Here is an 18,519-nt window from a genome sequence, read left to right as displayed (position 1 = left end):
TGTAACCTTGAGCAAGCTACTTAACCCTGATTGCTTTAAAAAAAAAAAAGGATATGGTTGGTTATTTGTCAAAGATCGAAAGAGTATTAGAGTGGTCACTGCAATTGTGAAGAATAGGGTGGGGCGGCTAGGTGGCACAGCGAGTAAAGCACCGGCCCCAGAGTCAGGAGGACCTGAGTTCAGTTCTGGCTTCAGACACTAAACAACCACACGTAAAAACTAGCCGTGAAACCTTGGGCAAGTTACTTAACCCCAATTGCCCTCCAAAAAGCAAAAAAAAAGAATAGGGTAAGGTGATTCCAAAACTCAGGGAATCTCAAATAATTATTTTTAATCACTCAAGTTGGCAACCATGAGAATAGCCGCCAACTCTTCTCTCCTTCACCACTCACAACCAATCTGTTATCAAATCCTCTAGATTCTATCTCCAATTCTATATCTGTCCCTTTCTTTCATCTTATATATTCACATTCCTAGTTCAGGTCTTCACAATCTCTCACCTGGACTACTGCAACAACCTCCTGAATGGTCTCTCTAAATATCCTTCTCCTTGTCCTCTCACAGCTGACAAAGTGATATTTCTCAAGCATATGTTTAACTATGTCATACATTTGGCTCAAGAAGCTTCAGTACCCAAGATAAAATATAACTTCCTCTCTTTGGTATTTAAAGCCCTTCACAATATGGCTCCAGTCTACCTTTCCAAATTGATTTCCCATTACACCCTAATCATGTACTTTATGTTCCAATATAAGACATACTTGCAGGTCTTGGTATATAATATTGCATCTTGCACCTCCATGTCTTTGCGTGAGCTGTCCTACACACGTGGAATGCTCTTCCTGTTTCACCTCTTTAAAAGGCTTTTAGTTGTTTTGTGCTCTCCCTCACTCACATTTCATTTAATTTTTGAGTACTTATTTATTTTTTAAAAAACCCCACTTACATGTAAAAATAATTTTTAACATTCATTTTTAAAACTCTCAGTTCCAAATTCCCACCCCCTCATTGAGAAGGCAGTTTGATATAGGTTATATATATGTAATCATGCAAAACATATCCATAATAGTCATGCTGTGAAAGAAAACTGACAAAAAAAAACTCAAGAAAAATAAAGAAAGTTAAATTCAGACATCATCAGTTCTTTCTCTGGGAATGGATGGCATTTTTCATCCTAAGTCCTTCAGTGTTGTCTTGGATCACTGTATTACTGAGAATAGCCAAGTCATTCACAGCTCATCATCTTACAATATTGCTGTTACTTTGTACACAGTACATTTCACTTTGCATTAGTCCATGAAAATCTTTCCAGCTTTTTCTGAGGCATCCTGATCATCATTTCTTATAGTACAATAGTATTTCATTATAATCACATACCATAATTTGTTTAGCCATTCCCCAGTTGATGGGTATCCCCTCAATTTCTGATTCTTTTTTTTTTGTTCCTTTTTGGAGGGCAACTGGGGTTAAGTGACTTGTCCAAGGTCACATGGCTAATAAGTGTTAAATGTTTGAGGCCAGATTTGAATTCAGATCCTCCTGACTCCAGGGCCGGTGCTCTATTCACTATGCTACCTAGCTGCCTCTCAATTTCTAATTCTTTACCACTAGAAATGAGCTGCTTATAAACAGTTTTGTACATATAGATCCTTTTCCTTTTTTAAAAAAAATCTCTTTTGGGAGAGTGACCTAATAGTGGTATTGCTAGGTCAAAGGGTATGCATGCTTTTATAACCCTTTAGGCATACTTCCAAATTGCTCTACAGAATGGTTGAATCAGTTCACAACTCCACCAACAATGCACTGATGTCTTGTTTTTCCCATATCCCCTGCCAACATTTGTCATTTACCTTTTCTGCCCTATTAGTCAATCTAATAGGTATGAGGTAGTATTGCCTCAGAATTGTTTTAATTTGCATTTTGCCAATCAATAGTGAATCAGAGTATTTTTTTCATATAGCTATAAATAGCTTTGATAACTTCATCTGTACACTGATCTTATCTTTTGATTATTTATCAGCTGGGGAATGGCTCTTATTTTTATAAATTTGACTCAGTTCTCTATATGTTTGAGAAATGAGGCCATCATTAGAGGGACTTCAAAATTTTTTTCACAGTTACTATTGCTAACTGTATTTCCCTCTATCCCATCCCTCGTTTATTCTATTCTCTCTCTCCTTTCACTCTGTCCTTCCTCAAAAGTGTTTGCTTTGGATTATCCCCTCCCCCAACCTGCCCTCCCTTCTATCAATCCCCTCTCTTCTTTTATCTCCTTCCCCTTCTACTTTCCTGTAGGTTAAGATAGATTTTTATACCCAATTAAGTGTGTATGTTATTCCCTCTTTGAGTCAATTTTGATGATAGTAAGGTCCAGTCATTTCCCCTTACTTTCCTCTCTCTCCTCTTTCACTGTAAAAGCTTTTTCTTGACTCTTTTATGTGAGATAATTTACCCCATTCTACCTCTCCCTTTCTCTTGCTCCCAGTACATTCCTTTCTCATCCCTTAATTTTATTTTTTTAGATATCATCCCTTCATATTTAACTCACACCTATACCCTCTATCTATATATACCCCTTCTAAGTACCCTAATAATGAGAAAGGTCTTATGAGTTACCAACATCATTTTCCCATGTAGGAATGTAAACAGTTTAATTTTATTAAGTCCCTTATGATTTCCCTTTCCTGTTTACCTTTCTATGCTTTTCTTGAGTCTTGTATTTAAAAGTCAAATTTTCTATTCAGCTCTGGTCTTTTCATCAAGAATGCTTCAAAGTTCCTGCTTTCATTGAATATCCATTTTCCCCCAAAGGATTATACTTAGTTTTGCTGAGTAGGTGATTATTGGCTATAATCCTAGCTCCTCTGCCCTCCAGAATATCCAAGCCCTCAGATCCTTTAATGCAACAGCTAGTAAATCTTACATTATCCTGACTCTGGCTCCACGATACTTGAACTGTTTCTTTCTGGCTGTTTCCAGTATTTTCTCCTTGACCTGGAGACTCTGAAATGTAGCTATAATATTCTTGGCAATTTTCATTTTGGGATCTCTTTCAGGTGATGATCAGTGGATTCTTTCAATTTCTATTTTACCCCCTGGCTCTTGAATATCAGGACAGTTTTCCTTGATAATTTTTTGAAAGATGATGTGTAGGCTCTTTTTTGGAGCCTACTTTTGAGACTCGTTTTTCATGATTTTCTTGCATCACTCTCATTTCTCTTCCTAATTTCTTCTCTACCTCTCTTACTCACTTTTGTGTTTTGATTTTCCTTATTACCACAGAAACTTTTTATAGTCAGAGTTTTTTTCTGTTTATTCATTTTCCCAGCCTGTTACCTGACATTTAACTGTTTGTTAAAGTAGGGCTCTGCTTCCAGGGTGGAGGGTCAACTGTCCCAAGCTTCAGTAGTTTTGTGCAGCTGTTTTCAGAGATACTTCTAAGGAAACTGTAAATTTTCAGTTATTCCAAGGTGGTATGATCTAAGGAGAGGTGTCTATTACTCTCCTGGTCTATGCTCTGGTCTGTGAGCAACCACAAGCACTCTTTTCTGCCCTGGAACTGTGAGGAGTGTCTACTGTGGCTACAAGCTCTGCTATGCTAGTGCTTTTCCTCACTCTGGAACTACCACCTAGGAGTAAGACCCAGATCTAAGTATGAGTAAAGCAACAGAGTCCTGCCTCAGTGCTAGCAAAAAGACTTCCTGTGGGGTGGCTAGGCGGCAGTGAATAGAGCACGGGCCCTGGAGTCAGGAGGACCTGAGTTCAAATCCTGCCTCAGACACTTAACACAAAAAACTAGCCAGAAGACCTTGGGCAAATCACTTAACCCCAATTGCTCTCCAAAAAAAAAAAAAAAAGACTTCCTGTAATTTCCTTATGACCAGCTGTTCAACCTCCTTACCATCAGTGGGTTGAGAGCTCTGGAAGCAGCTGCTGCTGCTGATTGAGTCAATCCCAAGGTCTGCTCCTGGTTTCCTAGGGGTATGCTGACATAGCTTGAGTTGGACTGTGCTCCACTCTCACCCAGGTGTGACAGATCCTTCCTGCTGACCTTTTACGTTGTTTTGGTGTCTGTGGATTGAGAGGTCTGGAACCCACCAATGCTGCCAGTGATTCAGTTGCCCCAAGGCCTGCTCCGGGTTTGCCTGGGACCAGGCTGTGCCTGAGCTCCTTTCACACCCTGGAGTAACAGACCCTTCCTGTTGATTTTCCAAGCTGTGTTGGGCTTGAAATTTGTTTTACTCTGTCTTTTTATGGTATCTGCTGCTCTAGAATTTGTTTAGAATCTTTTTTTTTTTTTTGAGCAATCGGGGTTAAGTAACTTGCTCAAGGTTACACGGTCAGTTATTTCTGGGTGTGGTGCTAAGTGTCGGAGCCCAGATTCGATCCCCAGGTCATCCCGACACTGGAGCTGGTGCTCTTACTCGCTGAGCCACCTGGCCGCCCCTAGAGTCCTTTTTTTTAAAGGTATTTGGAGGGTTTTGTGGGAGAGCTCAGGCAAGTCCCTGCCTTTACTCTGCCATCTTGGCTCTGCCCTCACATTTCAATTATATTTTTGTGTCCCTGGCATCTAGCACAGTTCTTCAATAAAGGTTAATGAACTGAAGGCTTCAATTACCAGAATCCTCATTTTATAATGTTTTCTGCTCCTTGGATTATATTCCAATATCCAGTCAACTGGAAAAGAATTCTTTTATTATGATTACTTATACTTACCTTCATACCCACATTGGTAAACCTGGCCTTATTCATCATACCAACTAAAAAGTACTTCTCTGATGGCTAGTTTTGAACATAAAAATGAGACAACTTGTCTTTGGGTAGAAAAAATAAAATTATTTCCTTCTTAGTACACTATATGCTTTGAGTCCCAAGACTGCTTTAACAAAATTTCCTGGTTTCCTTATTCAAGTTCCCTGAAGTTGAACAGTTGCCAAATAGTTCCCTATTTGATAGAGAGCATGTTATATAATTATATTCAGTATCTTCTTTCTCCATCCATAAATATCAAATGTTTAACACTTCCTTGACTAGACTATTAAGAATCTTTTTTTATATCCCTTAACACATATGCTAAAGTGTTGTGTATACGATAGAACTCAAAGCTCTCTTTGTACAAGAAGATGATTTAACAGAACCTATGATCAACACAAATGTGATGTGAGTTATTCTTCAGCATCAATGATGAATTACATTCATTTATTCATCCTGTCTTATCAAGTTTAATAAATGATCCATGGAATACATTTTTAGGCTGAGATTAGGAGGGAATATGTAGCCATAGAATATAAAAATGTTACATGGACCAAGTGGCTATCAAACCTATGTGCTTGACATCACTGGTACAAAAGTTCTATTCAATAAGCTAAAGAGCCATAGGCTTGGGTCTACTAGATAAATATTCGTTAAATAAATCACACAGGAATTTCACAGATACTTGGGGGCTTAACTATTATAACAGCACTATCTCCTCTCTCCCTTCATTTCTCCTTTTCTCTCTCTCCCTCTCTCACTGCCTGTCAAATAAATCACCAAGACTTAGGGATAGTCTAATTGTTGTAGAATGTAGTTGGCCTATAAGTCTTATAAGCATTGACTATACTTTTAAAGGGCATTTTAATACTTACTATATATTCACAAATGAAATCAAGAAAAATAGCTCCAAACCTAAAAATAGGACATTTCTAAATTTTGTCCAAAATTACCAAACTACACAGATTAACAAGCTCTAAGCAAAGGAACTCTAAAAATTAAAGATAATGAAGTAATTAACTTACGATTTGGACTGATGCCCATTTGAAGTTTTAGATGAAGGATTGTATCTTTCTAGAATAAAGAGATTGCTCAAGTGAGTAACTGACAGTTTGAGAAACAATCAAACTGTAGTAACATTTAATGAGAATAACTGAGAGGATTCAGGTATTAGTATACTATTATATATTATATTAATATAGCTGACTTAAGACAACCTCAGTTTTCTTATGAGAAATAATTAACTGCCCTGTCTACTGCAACCTAACTGAATATCAATAATAACAGAGGAAAATCCTTTTCAACTGACACAGTAACTTAATAACTTTCAATATCAAGAAAAGCATACTTAACTGTGAAGATAAATTATAGGTGAGGTTAATTTGCAATATTTAACTGGTATACCTGAAATGACTACTGAAGATGACGGGAATTAAGCCTGAACCAGAGTGTTATAGTTATGTGTTTCCATCCCCCAAAGTGCCAATCTCAAATTAATTAATAGTTGTACTTAACAGAATAGTTACTGCTCATGGTCATGTGTCAGGCCACAATGGAATTCATTTAAGCCAAAGCCTAGTCATCGACACCAATTCAATGTGTTGCTCTTTCAAGAGACAATCTCAGACTAAAAGATCAGTAACTAGAAGGCAGTTCAGATTAGGGAGTTCAATAAACCCAGAATCAGAGAACCAAGGTTCTTTACTAGCTCTGTGACCATGAGCAAGTCACTTCACTCTAGGTTTCAGTTTTCTCATTTGTAAAATGAGAGGGACCAGACTAGATGATTAAGATTCCTTCCAACTCTGAGATTTTATGACCCCAAATCCTCACAGTATCCTCAGTTGCATATTTTTTACCTATTTTGCCTAGCAAATGTCAACACCATGCAATGATTTCTTAGAGTACTATGCTCCCCCTAAAGATCTTGGTCCAAGTGTAGATAAATCTCTTTTCCCCTAAACACAGGTAAAAGTCTAAGGCTGGTAGTGGCAACTGCTAGTGAAGTTTGGAATCTTGAGAATAGTTTTGAAAGGTGGGCAAATATGGGAAAAGGCTTAGAAAAAGCTAGAGATGGAATGGGGAAGAAGGCACTAACTAAAACCTCCCGGAAATTTTCCATCAAAGTCTTATCTTGTTTTCATGGCCAGGAAAAGATGATGAGATACACAAAATTCATTTATGTATTTTCTGTTAAGCATAACATGGAAATACTTCATTTATGGGCCAGAAACTTATTTTAATAAGATTAATATATTGGGGTGGCTAGGTGGCGCAGTGAATAGAGCACCAGCCCTGGAGTCAGGAAGACCTGAGTTCAAATCCAGCCTCAGACATTTAACACAAAAATTAGCCATGTGACCTTGGGCAAGTCACTTAACCCCAATTGCCCTCCAAAAAGCAAAAAAAAAAAAAATCTATTAATATATTAATCTGGTCTGTAGTGACTTAAGAAACTTAGCTTTACAAGTAAAAATAAGTATTCCAAATATCATTAAGTAACTCATCATTATCAATAGTAATAAAGCAGGCATATCTAAAAGGGTACTTGTTCTGACAAAGGGAACCAGACAGCTTATTTAAGAAGAATTTTTCTTGAAGGTAGTCATTCCTGATCCCCCAGAAATAAGTCATGACATCTCCAATCCACATCTCTAATACTATTCTATAATTTCCTTATAATTTAACTTGTATTATATTTTTCTCTATACATGTCTATCACTCTTAGAAGACATAAAGCTTATTAGGGGAAGGCCTAGGTCTTATTTTTTTCATGTATGTGTCACCAACTCCAACCACAATGTACTGCACAAAATACAAACTTGACATTTGTTTAATTTAAGAACCAAAGTAACAGAAATACTTACTTTGTTCTCCAGGGCCAAAATTTGACTGAGATTCCTAAAAATGGGGGGAAAAAGTTACATTACAGTGATCTCAAGAGAAAACCGAAATATTCATTTGAGAAGCTGACTTAAAATCAAACTGCATACTTCTAGCTAACTTATTTAAGAGTACTGTTATAATTTTTATAGTTAGCTGAAAAGGTAAACAAGTTAATCACTTATAATTTAACATCCTATTCACCCATCTATTACAGATTATTAGCCAATGCAATTTTGTGGTCAATGATGGACTTTTCCTGTGCCAAACAATAATCTCCAATCATTTAAGCATGCTCTTCTTTCTCTACCAGTCACTAACATTCCATATTACAATGTTGCTCCTCTCTTAACTCATTACCCTCAACAGAAAACGAATGGCTTCAATTATTCTAATATGCTTTTAACATGTTTTCTTAATTAAAACTATAATTATGGGCAAAGCATGTTGGTTAAAAAATTTAGAGAATCGGGGCAGACAGGTAGCACAGTGAGTAAGACTCCAGTGTCGGGATGACCTGGGGATCGAATCCAGGCTCAGACACTCAGCACTCACCCAGAAACACCTGGCCATGTAACCTTGAGCAAGTTACTTAACCCCAATTGCTTAGGGGCAGCCAGGTGGCTCAGTGAGTAAGAGCACCAGCTCCAGTGTCGGGATGACCTGGGAATCAAATCTGGGCTCAGATGCTTAGCACCACACCCAGAAATAACTGGCTGTGTAACCTTGAGCAAGTTCTAACCCCAATTGCTTAAAAAAAAAAATTTAGAGAATCAATTTGCTAAAACTCATGGAAATGTAATTGTCATCACCCACAAGGATTTTCCATGGTGTTTTGCATCCTGTTTATCTGTCCCCTACCAACCAAGTAAATTTCCATAGTTTATAGTGTCAAGGGTCCCCTTGTTCCATAAACTCAGCTCCACATAACATCATTTGGGTGATGAAAGGGTTAAGGAATATGAAAGGCAGTAAGTATCAGACATTGGCTCCCAAACTAAGGTTACCACTTCAGAATACTAATCCAAGAAGGTCTTTTTATACCTCAAATATGTCAGATATGCATAAGCATAAATTTACCTATAGTCAATTCTATGGCTCTAGGTATCCTATTAAATCCCCCAAATTAGCACTGCCACTCAAATATAGTTACCAGTCAAAATGCATTGCACATGGCAGCTAATATACTGCAACACAATTTAGTTATATGAAAAGCAATGTAAAATAACAACCAAAAAAGTATAATACAAAATAGAAATGGTTGGTTCTATGCATTTCTGCATAGTATCGACAGATTGACAGGAAACAGATAACTTTAATTACATGAAACAAAAAAACCTTTGCACGAACAAAATCAATGCAACAACGGTTAGAAAGGGAAGTCTGACAGAAAAATATCTTTTCATCAATTAGCTCTGATAAAAAACTCAATGTCCAAGGCATAAGTGGTCAATGGATATAAACAAACAACGCTCAAAAGAACTGTAAACAATGGAACCATATGAAAGAATACTCCAAATCATTAAAAAAAAAAGGGGGGGGGAATGTAAATGAAAACAACTCTGAAGTCCCAACTCACACCCAGAAAACTGACAAAAAAACAAAAGATTCTAAGTGTTAATGCTACATAGATGGAAAGAAGGGCTACAAGAAGACATTCCCACCACGGTACTATGCAAGGCATATTTTCATATTTTTTGATATACTGATCAGTTATTCTGATTTCTTTTTTTGTCTTTAAAAAATACTATTTGTTCTATGAGATGGCTCACGAAGAGGGTAAGATGGAATATGGAGAAGAAAATACGGTGATATTAAAAAAGCAAAAAGTAAATACTTTGAAAAAAAATAAAACTGAAAAGTCTATAATTTTAAGGCCCAAACTTTGCCTCTGAGAAGAACTGAGGAAATGTATTTCCTTCCCTACTTCATTTTAGAAGTGAGCATCTATGGAAGAGAAATACTGCATATACTGACAGGCATGGCTGGTGTGCTGACTGGTTCTATGGGATATCCCATTAAATCTTTGTTATAAAGCTCAATGGGTAGGGAAGAGAAATCTTGAGAAACCAATATGACACAAAAATAAACAGTCTCAATTTTTAAAAAATAGTTTTAAATGTTTGGGTTGTTCTGCTAGCTGCTTTCCCAATTATGGTTGACCTACCCTCACACTTCCAATATACATTCAAATTGATTATAAAGAATAACTTTTGGGATAGACTGATGAAATCTGCCAATATTGTATTCAATAAGTTTTACATCAATGTTTATTAGTGATATTAGTGTAGAGTACTTTTTCTCTGATATCCTCTGGTTATAATGTAGGTTCCATAGAAAAAATTTCTTAAGAGTTCTGCTTTTTTCTATTTTTGAATACATATTTTGAAACAAATTAATTTTTGTCTTTTAAATGTCTGACAAAATTCACTAGTAAGGCCAATACTAATGATTCTGGCATCTAGTCCAATTCCTTTATTTTACAGATGACAAAGTCAAGGTCTAGAAAAGTTAAGTGATTTGTCATGCTCAAACAATAAAGTAGCAGAGTAAGGAGTTGAAGAAAGGCCCTTTGAATACAGTACTTTTTTCCCCTTGTACCCTAGACTGGGTCATTTGAGTTAATTGTTTTTAAATATTGTTTTAATTTTATATTTCTGTAGATATCCATCCACATAACTTAGATTTTCAGGATTGTTTATAATTTTATATATTCTCCAGTTACTCTAATTTCTCTCTTCTCATTATTAACTTTTACAATTTGTTTTCTCTTTTGATTAATTTAATAGTTTAATCAATTTATTATATTTTCAAAAAATTTTGTTTCATTATTTCAATTTTTAAAAATTTCAAACATTTACTTAAATTTTAATTTTAAAATTTTACCCTTTATGGTTGTTTGGGGTTTATTAGTTGATTTTCCTTTTTAGTCCAATTTTTTATTCATTAATCTCTTTCATTAATATAAGTGCAGAAAGATACAAATCTGCCAGTGATTATTATTTTAGCCACATGTGAAACATGCTGTTATGTTACTCCCTTCATGATCTGTAATGTAATCTTTATAAGTTTTTCTCTCAGTTGGTCTTTGCTCTCAATATCTGGCAAATATTTTAAAAAATTTAAATTGTCATTGTTCTCACATTATCTTTTTTTCCTAATATATTCTTCCACCCTTCAGAAATCTGTCCCTTAAAAGAGAAAAAAGGAGTTCAGTAAAACTAACCAACACATATATGCAGTGTTTCACAACCCTTTATTACTTTACCTCTGTAAATAAGTAAAGCACATTCTTATTTCTCTTCTTTGGGGGCAAAATTGGTTATTATCATTACATAGTATTTATTTTCAATTTGTTTTTGTTTCTTCAGTTGTAGATATCATGCATGCTGTTTTTCTGGTTGTTTGTTAACAAAAAATTTCTTAATCTGTAGATATATAACCTTTTGCTCACGTTCCCAAGTCAATTAGCTCCATTAAGCAACTACAAAATTCCAGGTACTGTACTAAGTACTGGGAATACAAAAAAGGCAAAAAAACAAAAGCCAGTCCCTGCTCTCCAGCAGCTCTAACAGTAATTTCCCTTATCAATAAACATTGGGTTATGGTCTAACAAGCTAAAGTTCTTAGACTTGGGACTACAGACCCCAGATTTTTGGAGGTGGTTGACCTGTAAACCTGGATGGGAAAAAAAATTATACCTTCACTTTCACTAATCTGTAGTTTTCTGTCCAGGTCTATGCATTCTGTTTTATGCATGTAAAAATATTATTCTGAGAAGGGAAACACAGGTTTCATCAGATTGCCAAATGGTTTCATCTCTATAAGAACTTGCCACATTGATTAGTTTCCCCTACCTGTTGTTGTCTCCTGAGTTCTTTTTTCTTTGCTCTCCCAGCCTTAAAAATTTTTACAAGTATTGTCATGTGTCTCCTCCTTTTTCACTGCCAAATTAGTAGACTTCTGCTCTGACTGCCTCATTACCCATTATCTTATCAACCCCTTACAATCTTGGTCCTTTCCAACAGAAACTGCTGAATCCCATGGTTCTTTCTTAGTCCTCATCCCTAAGCAGCTTTTGACACTGTTAATCGCCTCCTCCCTCCAGCCTGCTTTCTCCTTCATTATCTTAGACAAACACTGCTCTCTCTCTCTCTCTCTCAGCTGTATGGCTGCTCTTTCTCAATCTTCTTTGCTGGACAATCAACCATCTCTCTTGCTCCTTAAAAGCATGGGTGTCCCAAAAGGCTCAATTCTGGGCTTTTTTTCTCTATGTATTTTTTCTTTCTCATCAGTGACCTGTGTTTTTCATCTTTAGTCAACTGATTTCTAAAGCTATATATGTAACGTCCTAAATCTCTCTGCTGAACTTGAATCTCTGCTTGCTGGGCAAACTTTTGGAATCTCAAAACGCAACATGTCAAAAATGAACTCATGGGGTGGCCAGGTAGCACAGCGAGTAAGAGCACCAGCTCCAGGGTCAGGATGACCTGGGGATCGAATCCGGGCTCAGACACTTAGCACTCAACCCAGAAACACCTGGCCGTGTAACCTTGAGCAAGTTACTTAACCTCGATTGCTCTAAAAAAAAAAAAAAAAAAGAACTCATTTCACCACCACCACCATCACTATCACCCCCCACCTCTCCCTTTTAAAACATCTCTCCTGTAAAGGGCAATATTCCCCCACCCCCCCACTCATAACCTCGTGGAAATACATCACATTTCCCTGTCCCTCATCTCTTCCCACAGTGACCACTAGGTGGCACAGTGGGTAGAGCCCTGAGCCCGGAAGACCTGAATTCAAATTTAACCTCAGATACTAGCTATGTAATCCTGGGAAAGTCCCTTAATCTCTGTCTTCTTCAATTTCCTCAAGTGTAAAATGGGGATCATAATAGTGTAAAAATCAAAAAAGATAACATTTGTAAAGTACTGAGCACAGTGTCTGGCACATAGTACAAGCTTAATAAATATTTGTTCCCTTCCTTTCTACAACCCACTGGTTGCCCTGATTCTAGTTATAGCTGCTAAAATAATCTTGAAACACTGTTCGTATCCATGGTACTCACCTGCCAAAAAACCTTCAGTAGCTCTAGCTCCCTCCTGTCACTAGGATAAAATATAAACTCCTCAGTTTGGCACATAAAGCCCTGTCCAAATGATGGTTCTAAGCCAATATACTACCCTCATTTCTCATCTCTCCCTGTCTAGTCTGTGCTCAGCCAAAGTAATAAATCTGAAATGTCAATATACATTTCAGAAAAGTTTAATGTGTTGTACTGAATTTTTTTACATATTTTATTTCTGAGGCCTCAAAGTGCTCCCAAATTTAAATTATCAGGAGAATATAGATATCTAAAGAAATGTACTTGGGGTAGATAAGGCAATGTTACCAGTGTAGAAACAAAGCTTTATTTAATAAAAGTATGATTTTAGTACTTTCAGTTTCAGTAGAGGACAAAAAATTGGAATAGATTTTAAAAAATGGTTATGAATCCTTCAAACTAATGTGAAGATAAAGAAAAGAAATAGGAATTGTATTCTATAAAAGGCAATCATTGTCAAGGTGGAAAGACAAAGAAGATATATAGCTAGATGGTAACTAAGCAGGCAGTACAATCATTAATGACAACTTATGAGTCCAAAACTCACTTTGGGAATTAAATGCCACATTTAAACACCTTCATAACTTTACTAAAGTCACTTAGAGTTTGTTTATAGTATGAAAATAATTTTGTCTACTCACTTTAGTTGGAAAAGGAAATTTAGAAGGTTCTGTTTTGCATGGTGTGTGAATTGCAGTTAAGGGTGGTGGCCACGAGTGGGTCATCTCCTGAAATAAATTACTACAATTAATTTACAATCCAAATATAAAAAAGCAAACCATACCAAAAGTCTTATTTTATTTGTCATAACTTTTTTCATAATTGTTGTGGGTACTTGCACATACCCAAGCTAGAAAATGCATCTGAACAGTCAACAAATATCTAAATCTTTACTATGTGCAAAGCATATTATTACAAAGATGAATAATAAAATCCATAACCTCATATCTACAGCCTCACTGAAGAAGTCAAGCAAATGAAGATTTTAAATAAGACTAATGTGTACTTATAAGTCCAATATCAAATGAGCGGGTACAGGCAAAAAGTCCTCCTCCAAAATCACTGTGAACTAGTTAAGAAAGACTTTACTTAGCAGTTCCTGAGAGAAGCTAGATAACAGCTCTATTCTCTTTCTCATACTAACAGCCCAGGAATTACATTCCTGGTCATGAATTTATCTTAATTAGATTCGAATTCTTGATTAACAGACTTCAAACGGACCAGATCCACACCTCAAAAACTGTTTGCTATGCTTAGCAAGTGATAATTTGTGCTTATTCCAGCTCTCAGAGCTGTCAATTTAGAAGTTTTTGTTAGTTTTTTTAAAAAACACTCTCCTGTAAGTACACCTAACAGAGAGCAGTTAAACCATTTGAGGGAGAATAAAAATGTCAACTCTGGCAAAAATCTATTCCTCTGATGGATTTTAGCCAAACACATGAACAATTTTCATAAGCCAAAATAACCAGATAACTTACTTTAAGAATTTCATCCACACAGCTCACATCACCAGATGCAGATGCCTAAAAAAAGTAAGACTGCTGATGATTTTTCAAGTCAACATATTAAATCATACTAAACAAGTGAGGAAAGTAACAAGGAAAAAACACATTCAAGCAAAACACCATTTTACATTATCATCATGGGGAAAATACTTTCTTTTTTAATAACATAAGGTTTAGACCACTACCATATACAGCATGAGCAAAATAAGCTCCAAAATGAAAGCTGATCATAATATAAAAAGGTACATCATTAAAAAAAAAAAAACCTTACAGAATGGAAGAAGGATCTTTCAGATCTATGGTTTGGGAAAAAATTCATAATCCAGAGAATCATCTCTTGCAACAAAAGGGGAAATATTGTTCAGAAAAACTAAACAACAAATCAACCGAGTCTGATAACACAGGATGTTCCAAAAGTCTTTTTTGGGGGAATCCTCTTTATATGCAATGTTCCATAGTAACTCACCTCTTATAAAGAGAAGTGGTATTCTCTCATCCTTTCTTTTGATCTTAGTCACTGAAATTACTTAGTACACAATTGACTCAAACACAAATTTAATTAATTAACTATGAATTTCTGGGTACTGAAACTTTCCTTTCCTAAAAACCTAAAAATTGGTCATTTTACTAATATTATGGCTCATCCCTTTGACTACTTTGAAGAAAGTCTTGGAATTGTCATTACTACACAAACAATGTATTTCAAACAACCTTAAATTTAAAATGCTGTATCAATATCTTCAAAGTGCACAGTGAGAGCCCTGACATTAATCTCTAGAATATATGAATCTGGTATATAAATATAATATGTAATCTACATAGCCCAAAGGGGGGAAAAAAAGTCTGTTATTAATGAATCACGGTTGACACTTCATCACAGTTTCCTGGCTGGAGAGGACTATTTCCTATACACAATTCAACAACAGAGGAGATGATGTCTTAATAGAAGTAAAAAAAAAAAATCAATCACAAAATACTGTTTTCTACATTAGTATGAAGACTTCTTGCTGCCAAAAAAAAAAACCCAAACAGTTAGTTTAGGGTCAGTAATATTTACATAACCAGTAGCTAAACTTTCAAGGTCCCATTTTCCTCAACTCTAAAATGAAAGGTATGGATGAGGATAGCCTCTCAAGTCTCTTCTAGTTCTAAATATATACTTCTATGATCTACCTTAAATCCAGGTTCTTATAAGCCAATAATCAACTTACATCCAATGGTTGGGAAGGTATTTTCAGTTTGGTTAGATGTGCTTTGCTACTAGGCTTCAGTTCACTCATGTTGTTGCTATGGGATTGGCTGCTGTAGTGCTCAGAAGTTAGCTTTGGTTCCATGGACTCCTGTCCATCCATGGGCCTTACATAGGCAGTAGGTTTCTGTAACATTGAGTTTGACTTTGACATCAATGAAGGTGGAAAAGACTGGCTAGAGTGCTGTCCACTTGAAAATGAAGGAACACGAGAAGGCGAGTCCCAATTTGCATCAGGATCCCGTGGTGACTTAGAACGCTGCTCCTTGCTGTGGTGATCATTCCCATGAGCTCTGGAATGACTAGAGCTTAATGAAGAAACAGCAGGTGGTTTTCCAGGACTGGAAGAACGAGATTTGGAGTGTTCTGATCCGTGCTGGCTTTTTTTACGGCTACTGCCACCACCACCACTGCCACTACTACCGTATGATTCACGATCATGCCTCTGACCAACACTACTAGTGCTGTTACTGCCACTTCCACTGGTCCGTTGGCTACTGTGTCCACTTTGTAAACCTGAAGACCGTTTCTGTGACTGGGAAGAAGTGCTAGGTGCTGGTCCTACAGGAGTCCATTTGCTGCTCTGATGAGAGCTACTATGTCTGTGTTCACTAAAGAAACTTGGATTTGGTTTTTCATCTGTTGTTGATGGTATGGTAGGTTTGGGAATTGCAACAAGCTTTTGTAGAGATCTGTCTCCTATAAAATCCTTCATTTCGTAGGAGTCATCGTAGTTTCCAAGCATGCTCTGAATACGACTAGATAATTTGTCTTCTTTGCTAGTCTATGTAAAGAGTAAAATGACATGAAATTACAACAAAGCATATAACTAAGATTATTTTTCAACTAAGCAGGAAAATTTTGAAAAATTTGTTATACCTGACTAATCCAGGTTTGACAATAGCCAGAGACAATAAGGAAACCCCAACTCCATTACTTAAAGAAAAATTCACTCTCTTCTAAGAATACATTTTTACATTCAAATATTTTGTGTCAACAAGACTTTAAAAGCTCTAAAACTTAATATACAAAAATTCGAGCCAGAGGAAGATCAGAAAGAGGCCAAAAATAATTTCACTGCTATGAAATTTCTTTTTGCTGGGGCTGAAAACCCTGGTGGTTAAAAAGATGATTTTGGTTGCAGCAAAACAGTTTGGAAAAATCAATGAAAACATAATATGATTTTCCAAAAGCAATTTAGCTTGATCTCTTCCTCTAATCAATTTTCTGGCAAAGGAGTTGGGAAAAAATGTACATCAAGGGGCCAGAAATATCAAACTTCAATGTTCCTTAACTTATCAAAACTCTAAGCCAATCAAATGACCCATGCTTATATTCTGGCAATTTAGGAAAACATTCCCAAGGAATACGATATAATGTTCCTTTAATATTCAATATTATGGTTCAAATTAAAACTGGAATATTTCTCTAATTCAACAAAGCTTCAGGTTAGTCAATGTCCATATTTTGACTGCTGACAAAAACATCCTTAGAAATGTAATGTTTGCTGGCATTTCAATTATAGTTAAAATTATTAAAAATTCAATGGAATTAGCCTGTGCTTCATATTTAAACACTAAACATTTTTCCTCTCAACTCACAATAATAGTAATCTTGAAAAACTACAAATTTAAGAAAATATAAAGACAATTTGAAATATTAAATTCTGATCATCTTAAATTTAACTTTAAAATGCACTTAAGTTTTAATATCAATAATGTACCATTGTAAAAATGTACTTAGGTAGTAATAAAAGGGAACAGGCCAGTATACTACATTTGTATCTCTGATACACTTTACAAAATTTGGGGAAATTTTCTTGGTTACTGTCTAAACAGAATTAACACTGTCTCATCACCAAAAGCAACATAAAAGTACTTATATTTAGGCTGGCATCAGCAGTAATGACTTCAGTTCTTAAATACATAGCTCTTTACATCGTATCATAGAGTTCAGAACCTACTATAAACTGCTATCTTGGGTTTCTTCATTTTAACTGAGTACTTTAAAAAATTTTAATCAAAATTATCCTCCTTTGATCTTTTCCTCTCCCTGGCCCTGGCCTACATAATTTAAAAAAAAATTATTTATGCAACATAAATGGCTATGCCAATAAGCCTAGATGAAACTTATAAAAACCTAAAAAAAACCTCTTTCGTCAAGTTGTTTTTAGGTTTTAAGTGACAAATTTTCTGGTTTGTTTGCTATAAATGTCAAGAGAAGAGATATTTGTCATTTATTATGTATTGTCAGTATCATTACTGTCATGATACAATAAAAAGATTTGAAATCAGTCACCAGAAGCAATTAAAGGAACTCCAATAAGAAACCAATGATAAAGAATATTTCAAGTTTCTCAAAATTTTTAAAAGTCAAAATTTTAGCAAGGTCAGCGTTGTATGTAATTATAAATCAAATACCAGAAAGTATTCTTAATTTTATTACAAGAAATTTAGAAGAAAAATTAAAGGGTGTAGCTACTCAGAACAAGATCATCATTTGTCACATATTCTCATTGATGCCTGTAATATATTGCTTAAATTTACTGTTTCATTAATCATTGCACCTTAAAATTTAGAAAAGTAGTTTAGAATCAGAAAACCTTAAGATGAAATGACTAAAACTTGCATTTCAATAAGCAATATAGTATAGACATCAATGGAAACACTGGCTTCCATGCAACTGTTTTGTTTGTTTTGACCAAAATTAGCCTGGTACAACAAATTTATTGTGAGCAATTGAAAAATATAGCAACAAAATGCAGCTGCAAATTAAAATAAAACTGCATCTTAAGGCTACTAAAAGCACAGAAATTGGAAGTTTCAGAGCAATAAAGGCCATTAAGGATCAAGTCCTAGCCCAACTAAAACATTTTACAGATAAGGAAAATCAGTTCCAGAAGAGCTAAGGGATTTGTTCAAGATCACACAGCCAGTTAGTGACAGACTAGAAAGTACAACATGAACCAAATTTCCAAGTTAAAAAAAATAATAACCATAATAATACAGAACCATTACATTTTA

At 35.6% G+C, this 18,519-nt stretch overlaps 1 protein-coding gene across 4 annotated transcripts in view; it reads right to left on the bottom strand.

Annotated features, from left to right (window-relative positions):
• The window catches only part of AFF4 (ALF transcription elongation factor 4), an 88,358-nt gene that overhangs the window by 24,574 nt on the left and 45,265 nt on the right, over window positions 1-18,519 (bottom strand). For all 4 annotated transcript variants that reach the window (XM_069103846.1, XM_069103845.1, XM_069103844.1 and 1 more), the window contains 5 exons: window positions 15,459-16,280; window positions 14,221-14,265; window positions 13,384-13,470; window positions 7,620-7,653; window positions 5,778-5,826 (listed from right to left, as the gene is read on the bottom strand). In XM_069103846.1, the coding sequence (XP_068959947.1) occupies window positions 5,778-5,826; window positions 7,620-7,653; window positions 13,384-13,470; window positions 14,221-14,265; window positions 15,459-16,241 (998 nt within the window). In that variant the 5' untranslated portion in view covers window positions 16,242-16,280. The remainder of the gene's footprint in view (window positions 1-5,777; window positions 5,827-7,619; window positions 7,654-13,383; window positions 13,471-14,220; window positions 14,266-15,458; window positions 16,281-18,519) is intronic.

Source organism: Petaurus breviceps, unplaced genomic scaffold, assembly GCF_028583685.1.
Source record: "Petaurus breviceps papuanus isolate PSGF00001 unplaced genomic scaffold, PetGlider_PUasm1.0 64, whole genome shotgun sequence".
NCBI lineage: Eukaryota > Metazoa > Chordata > Mammalia > Diprotodontia > Petauridae > Petaurus > Petaurus breviceps.
The sequence above is the reverse complement of the archived record's forward strand: the minus strand, read 5'-3'. Positions and strand labels throughout refer to the sequence as shown.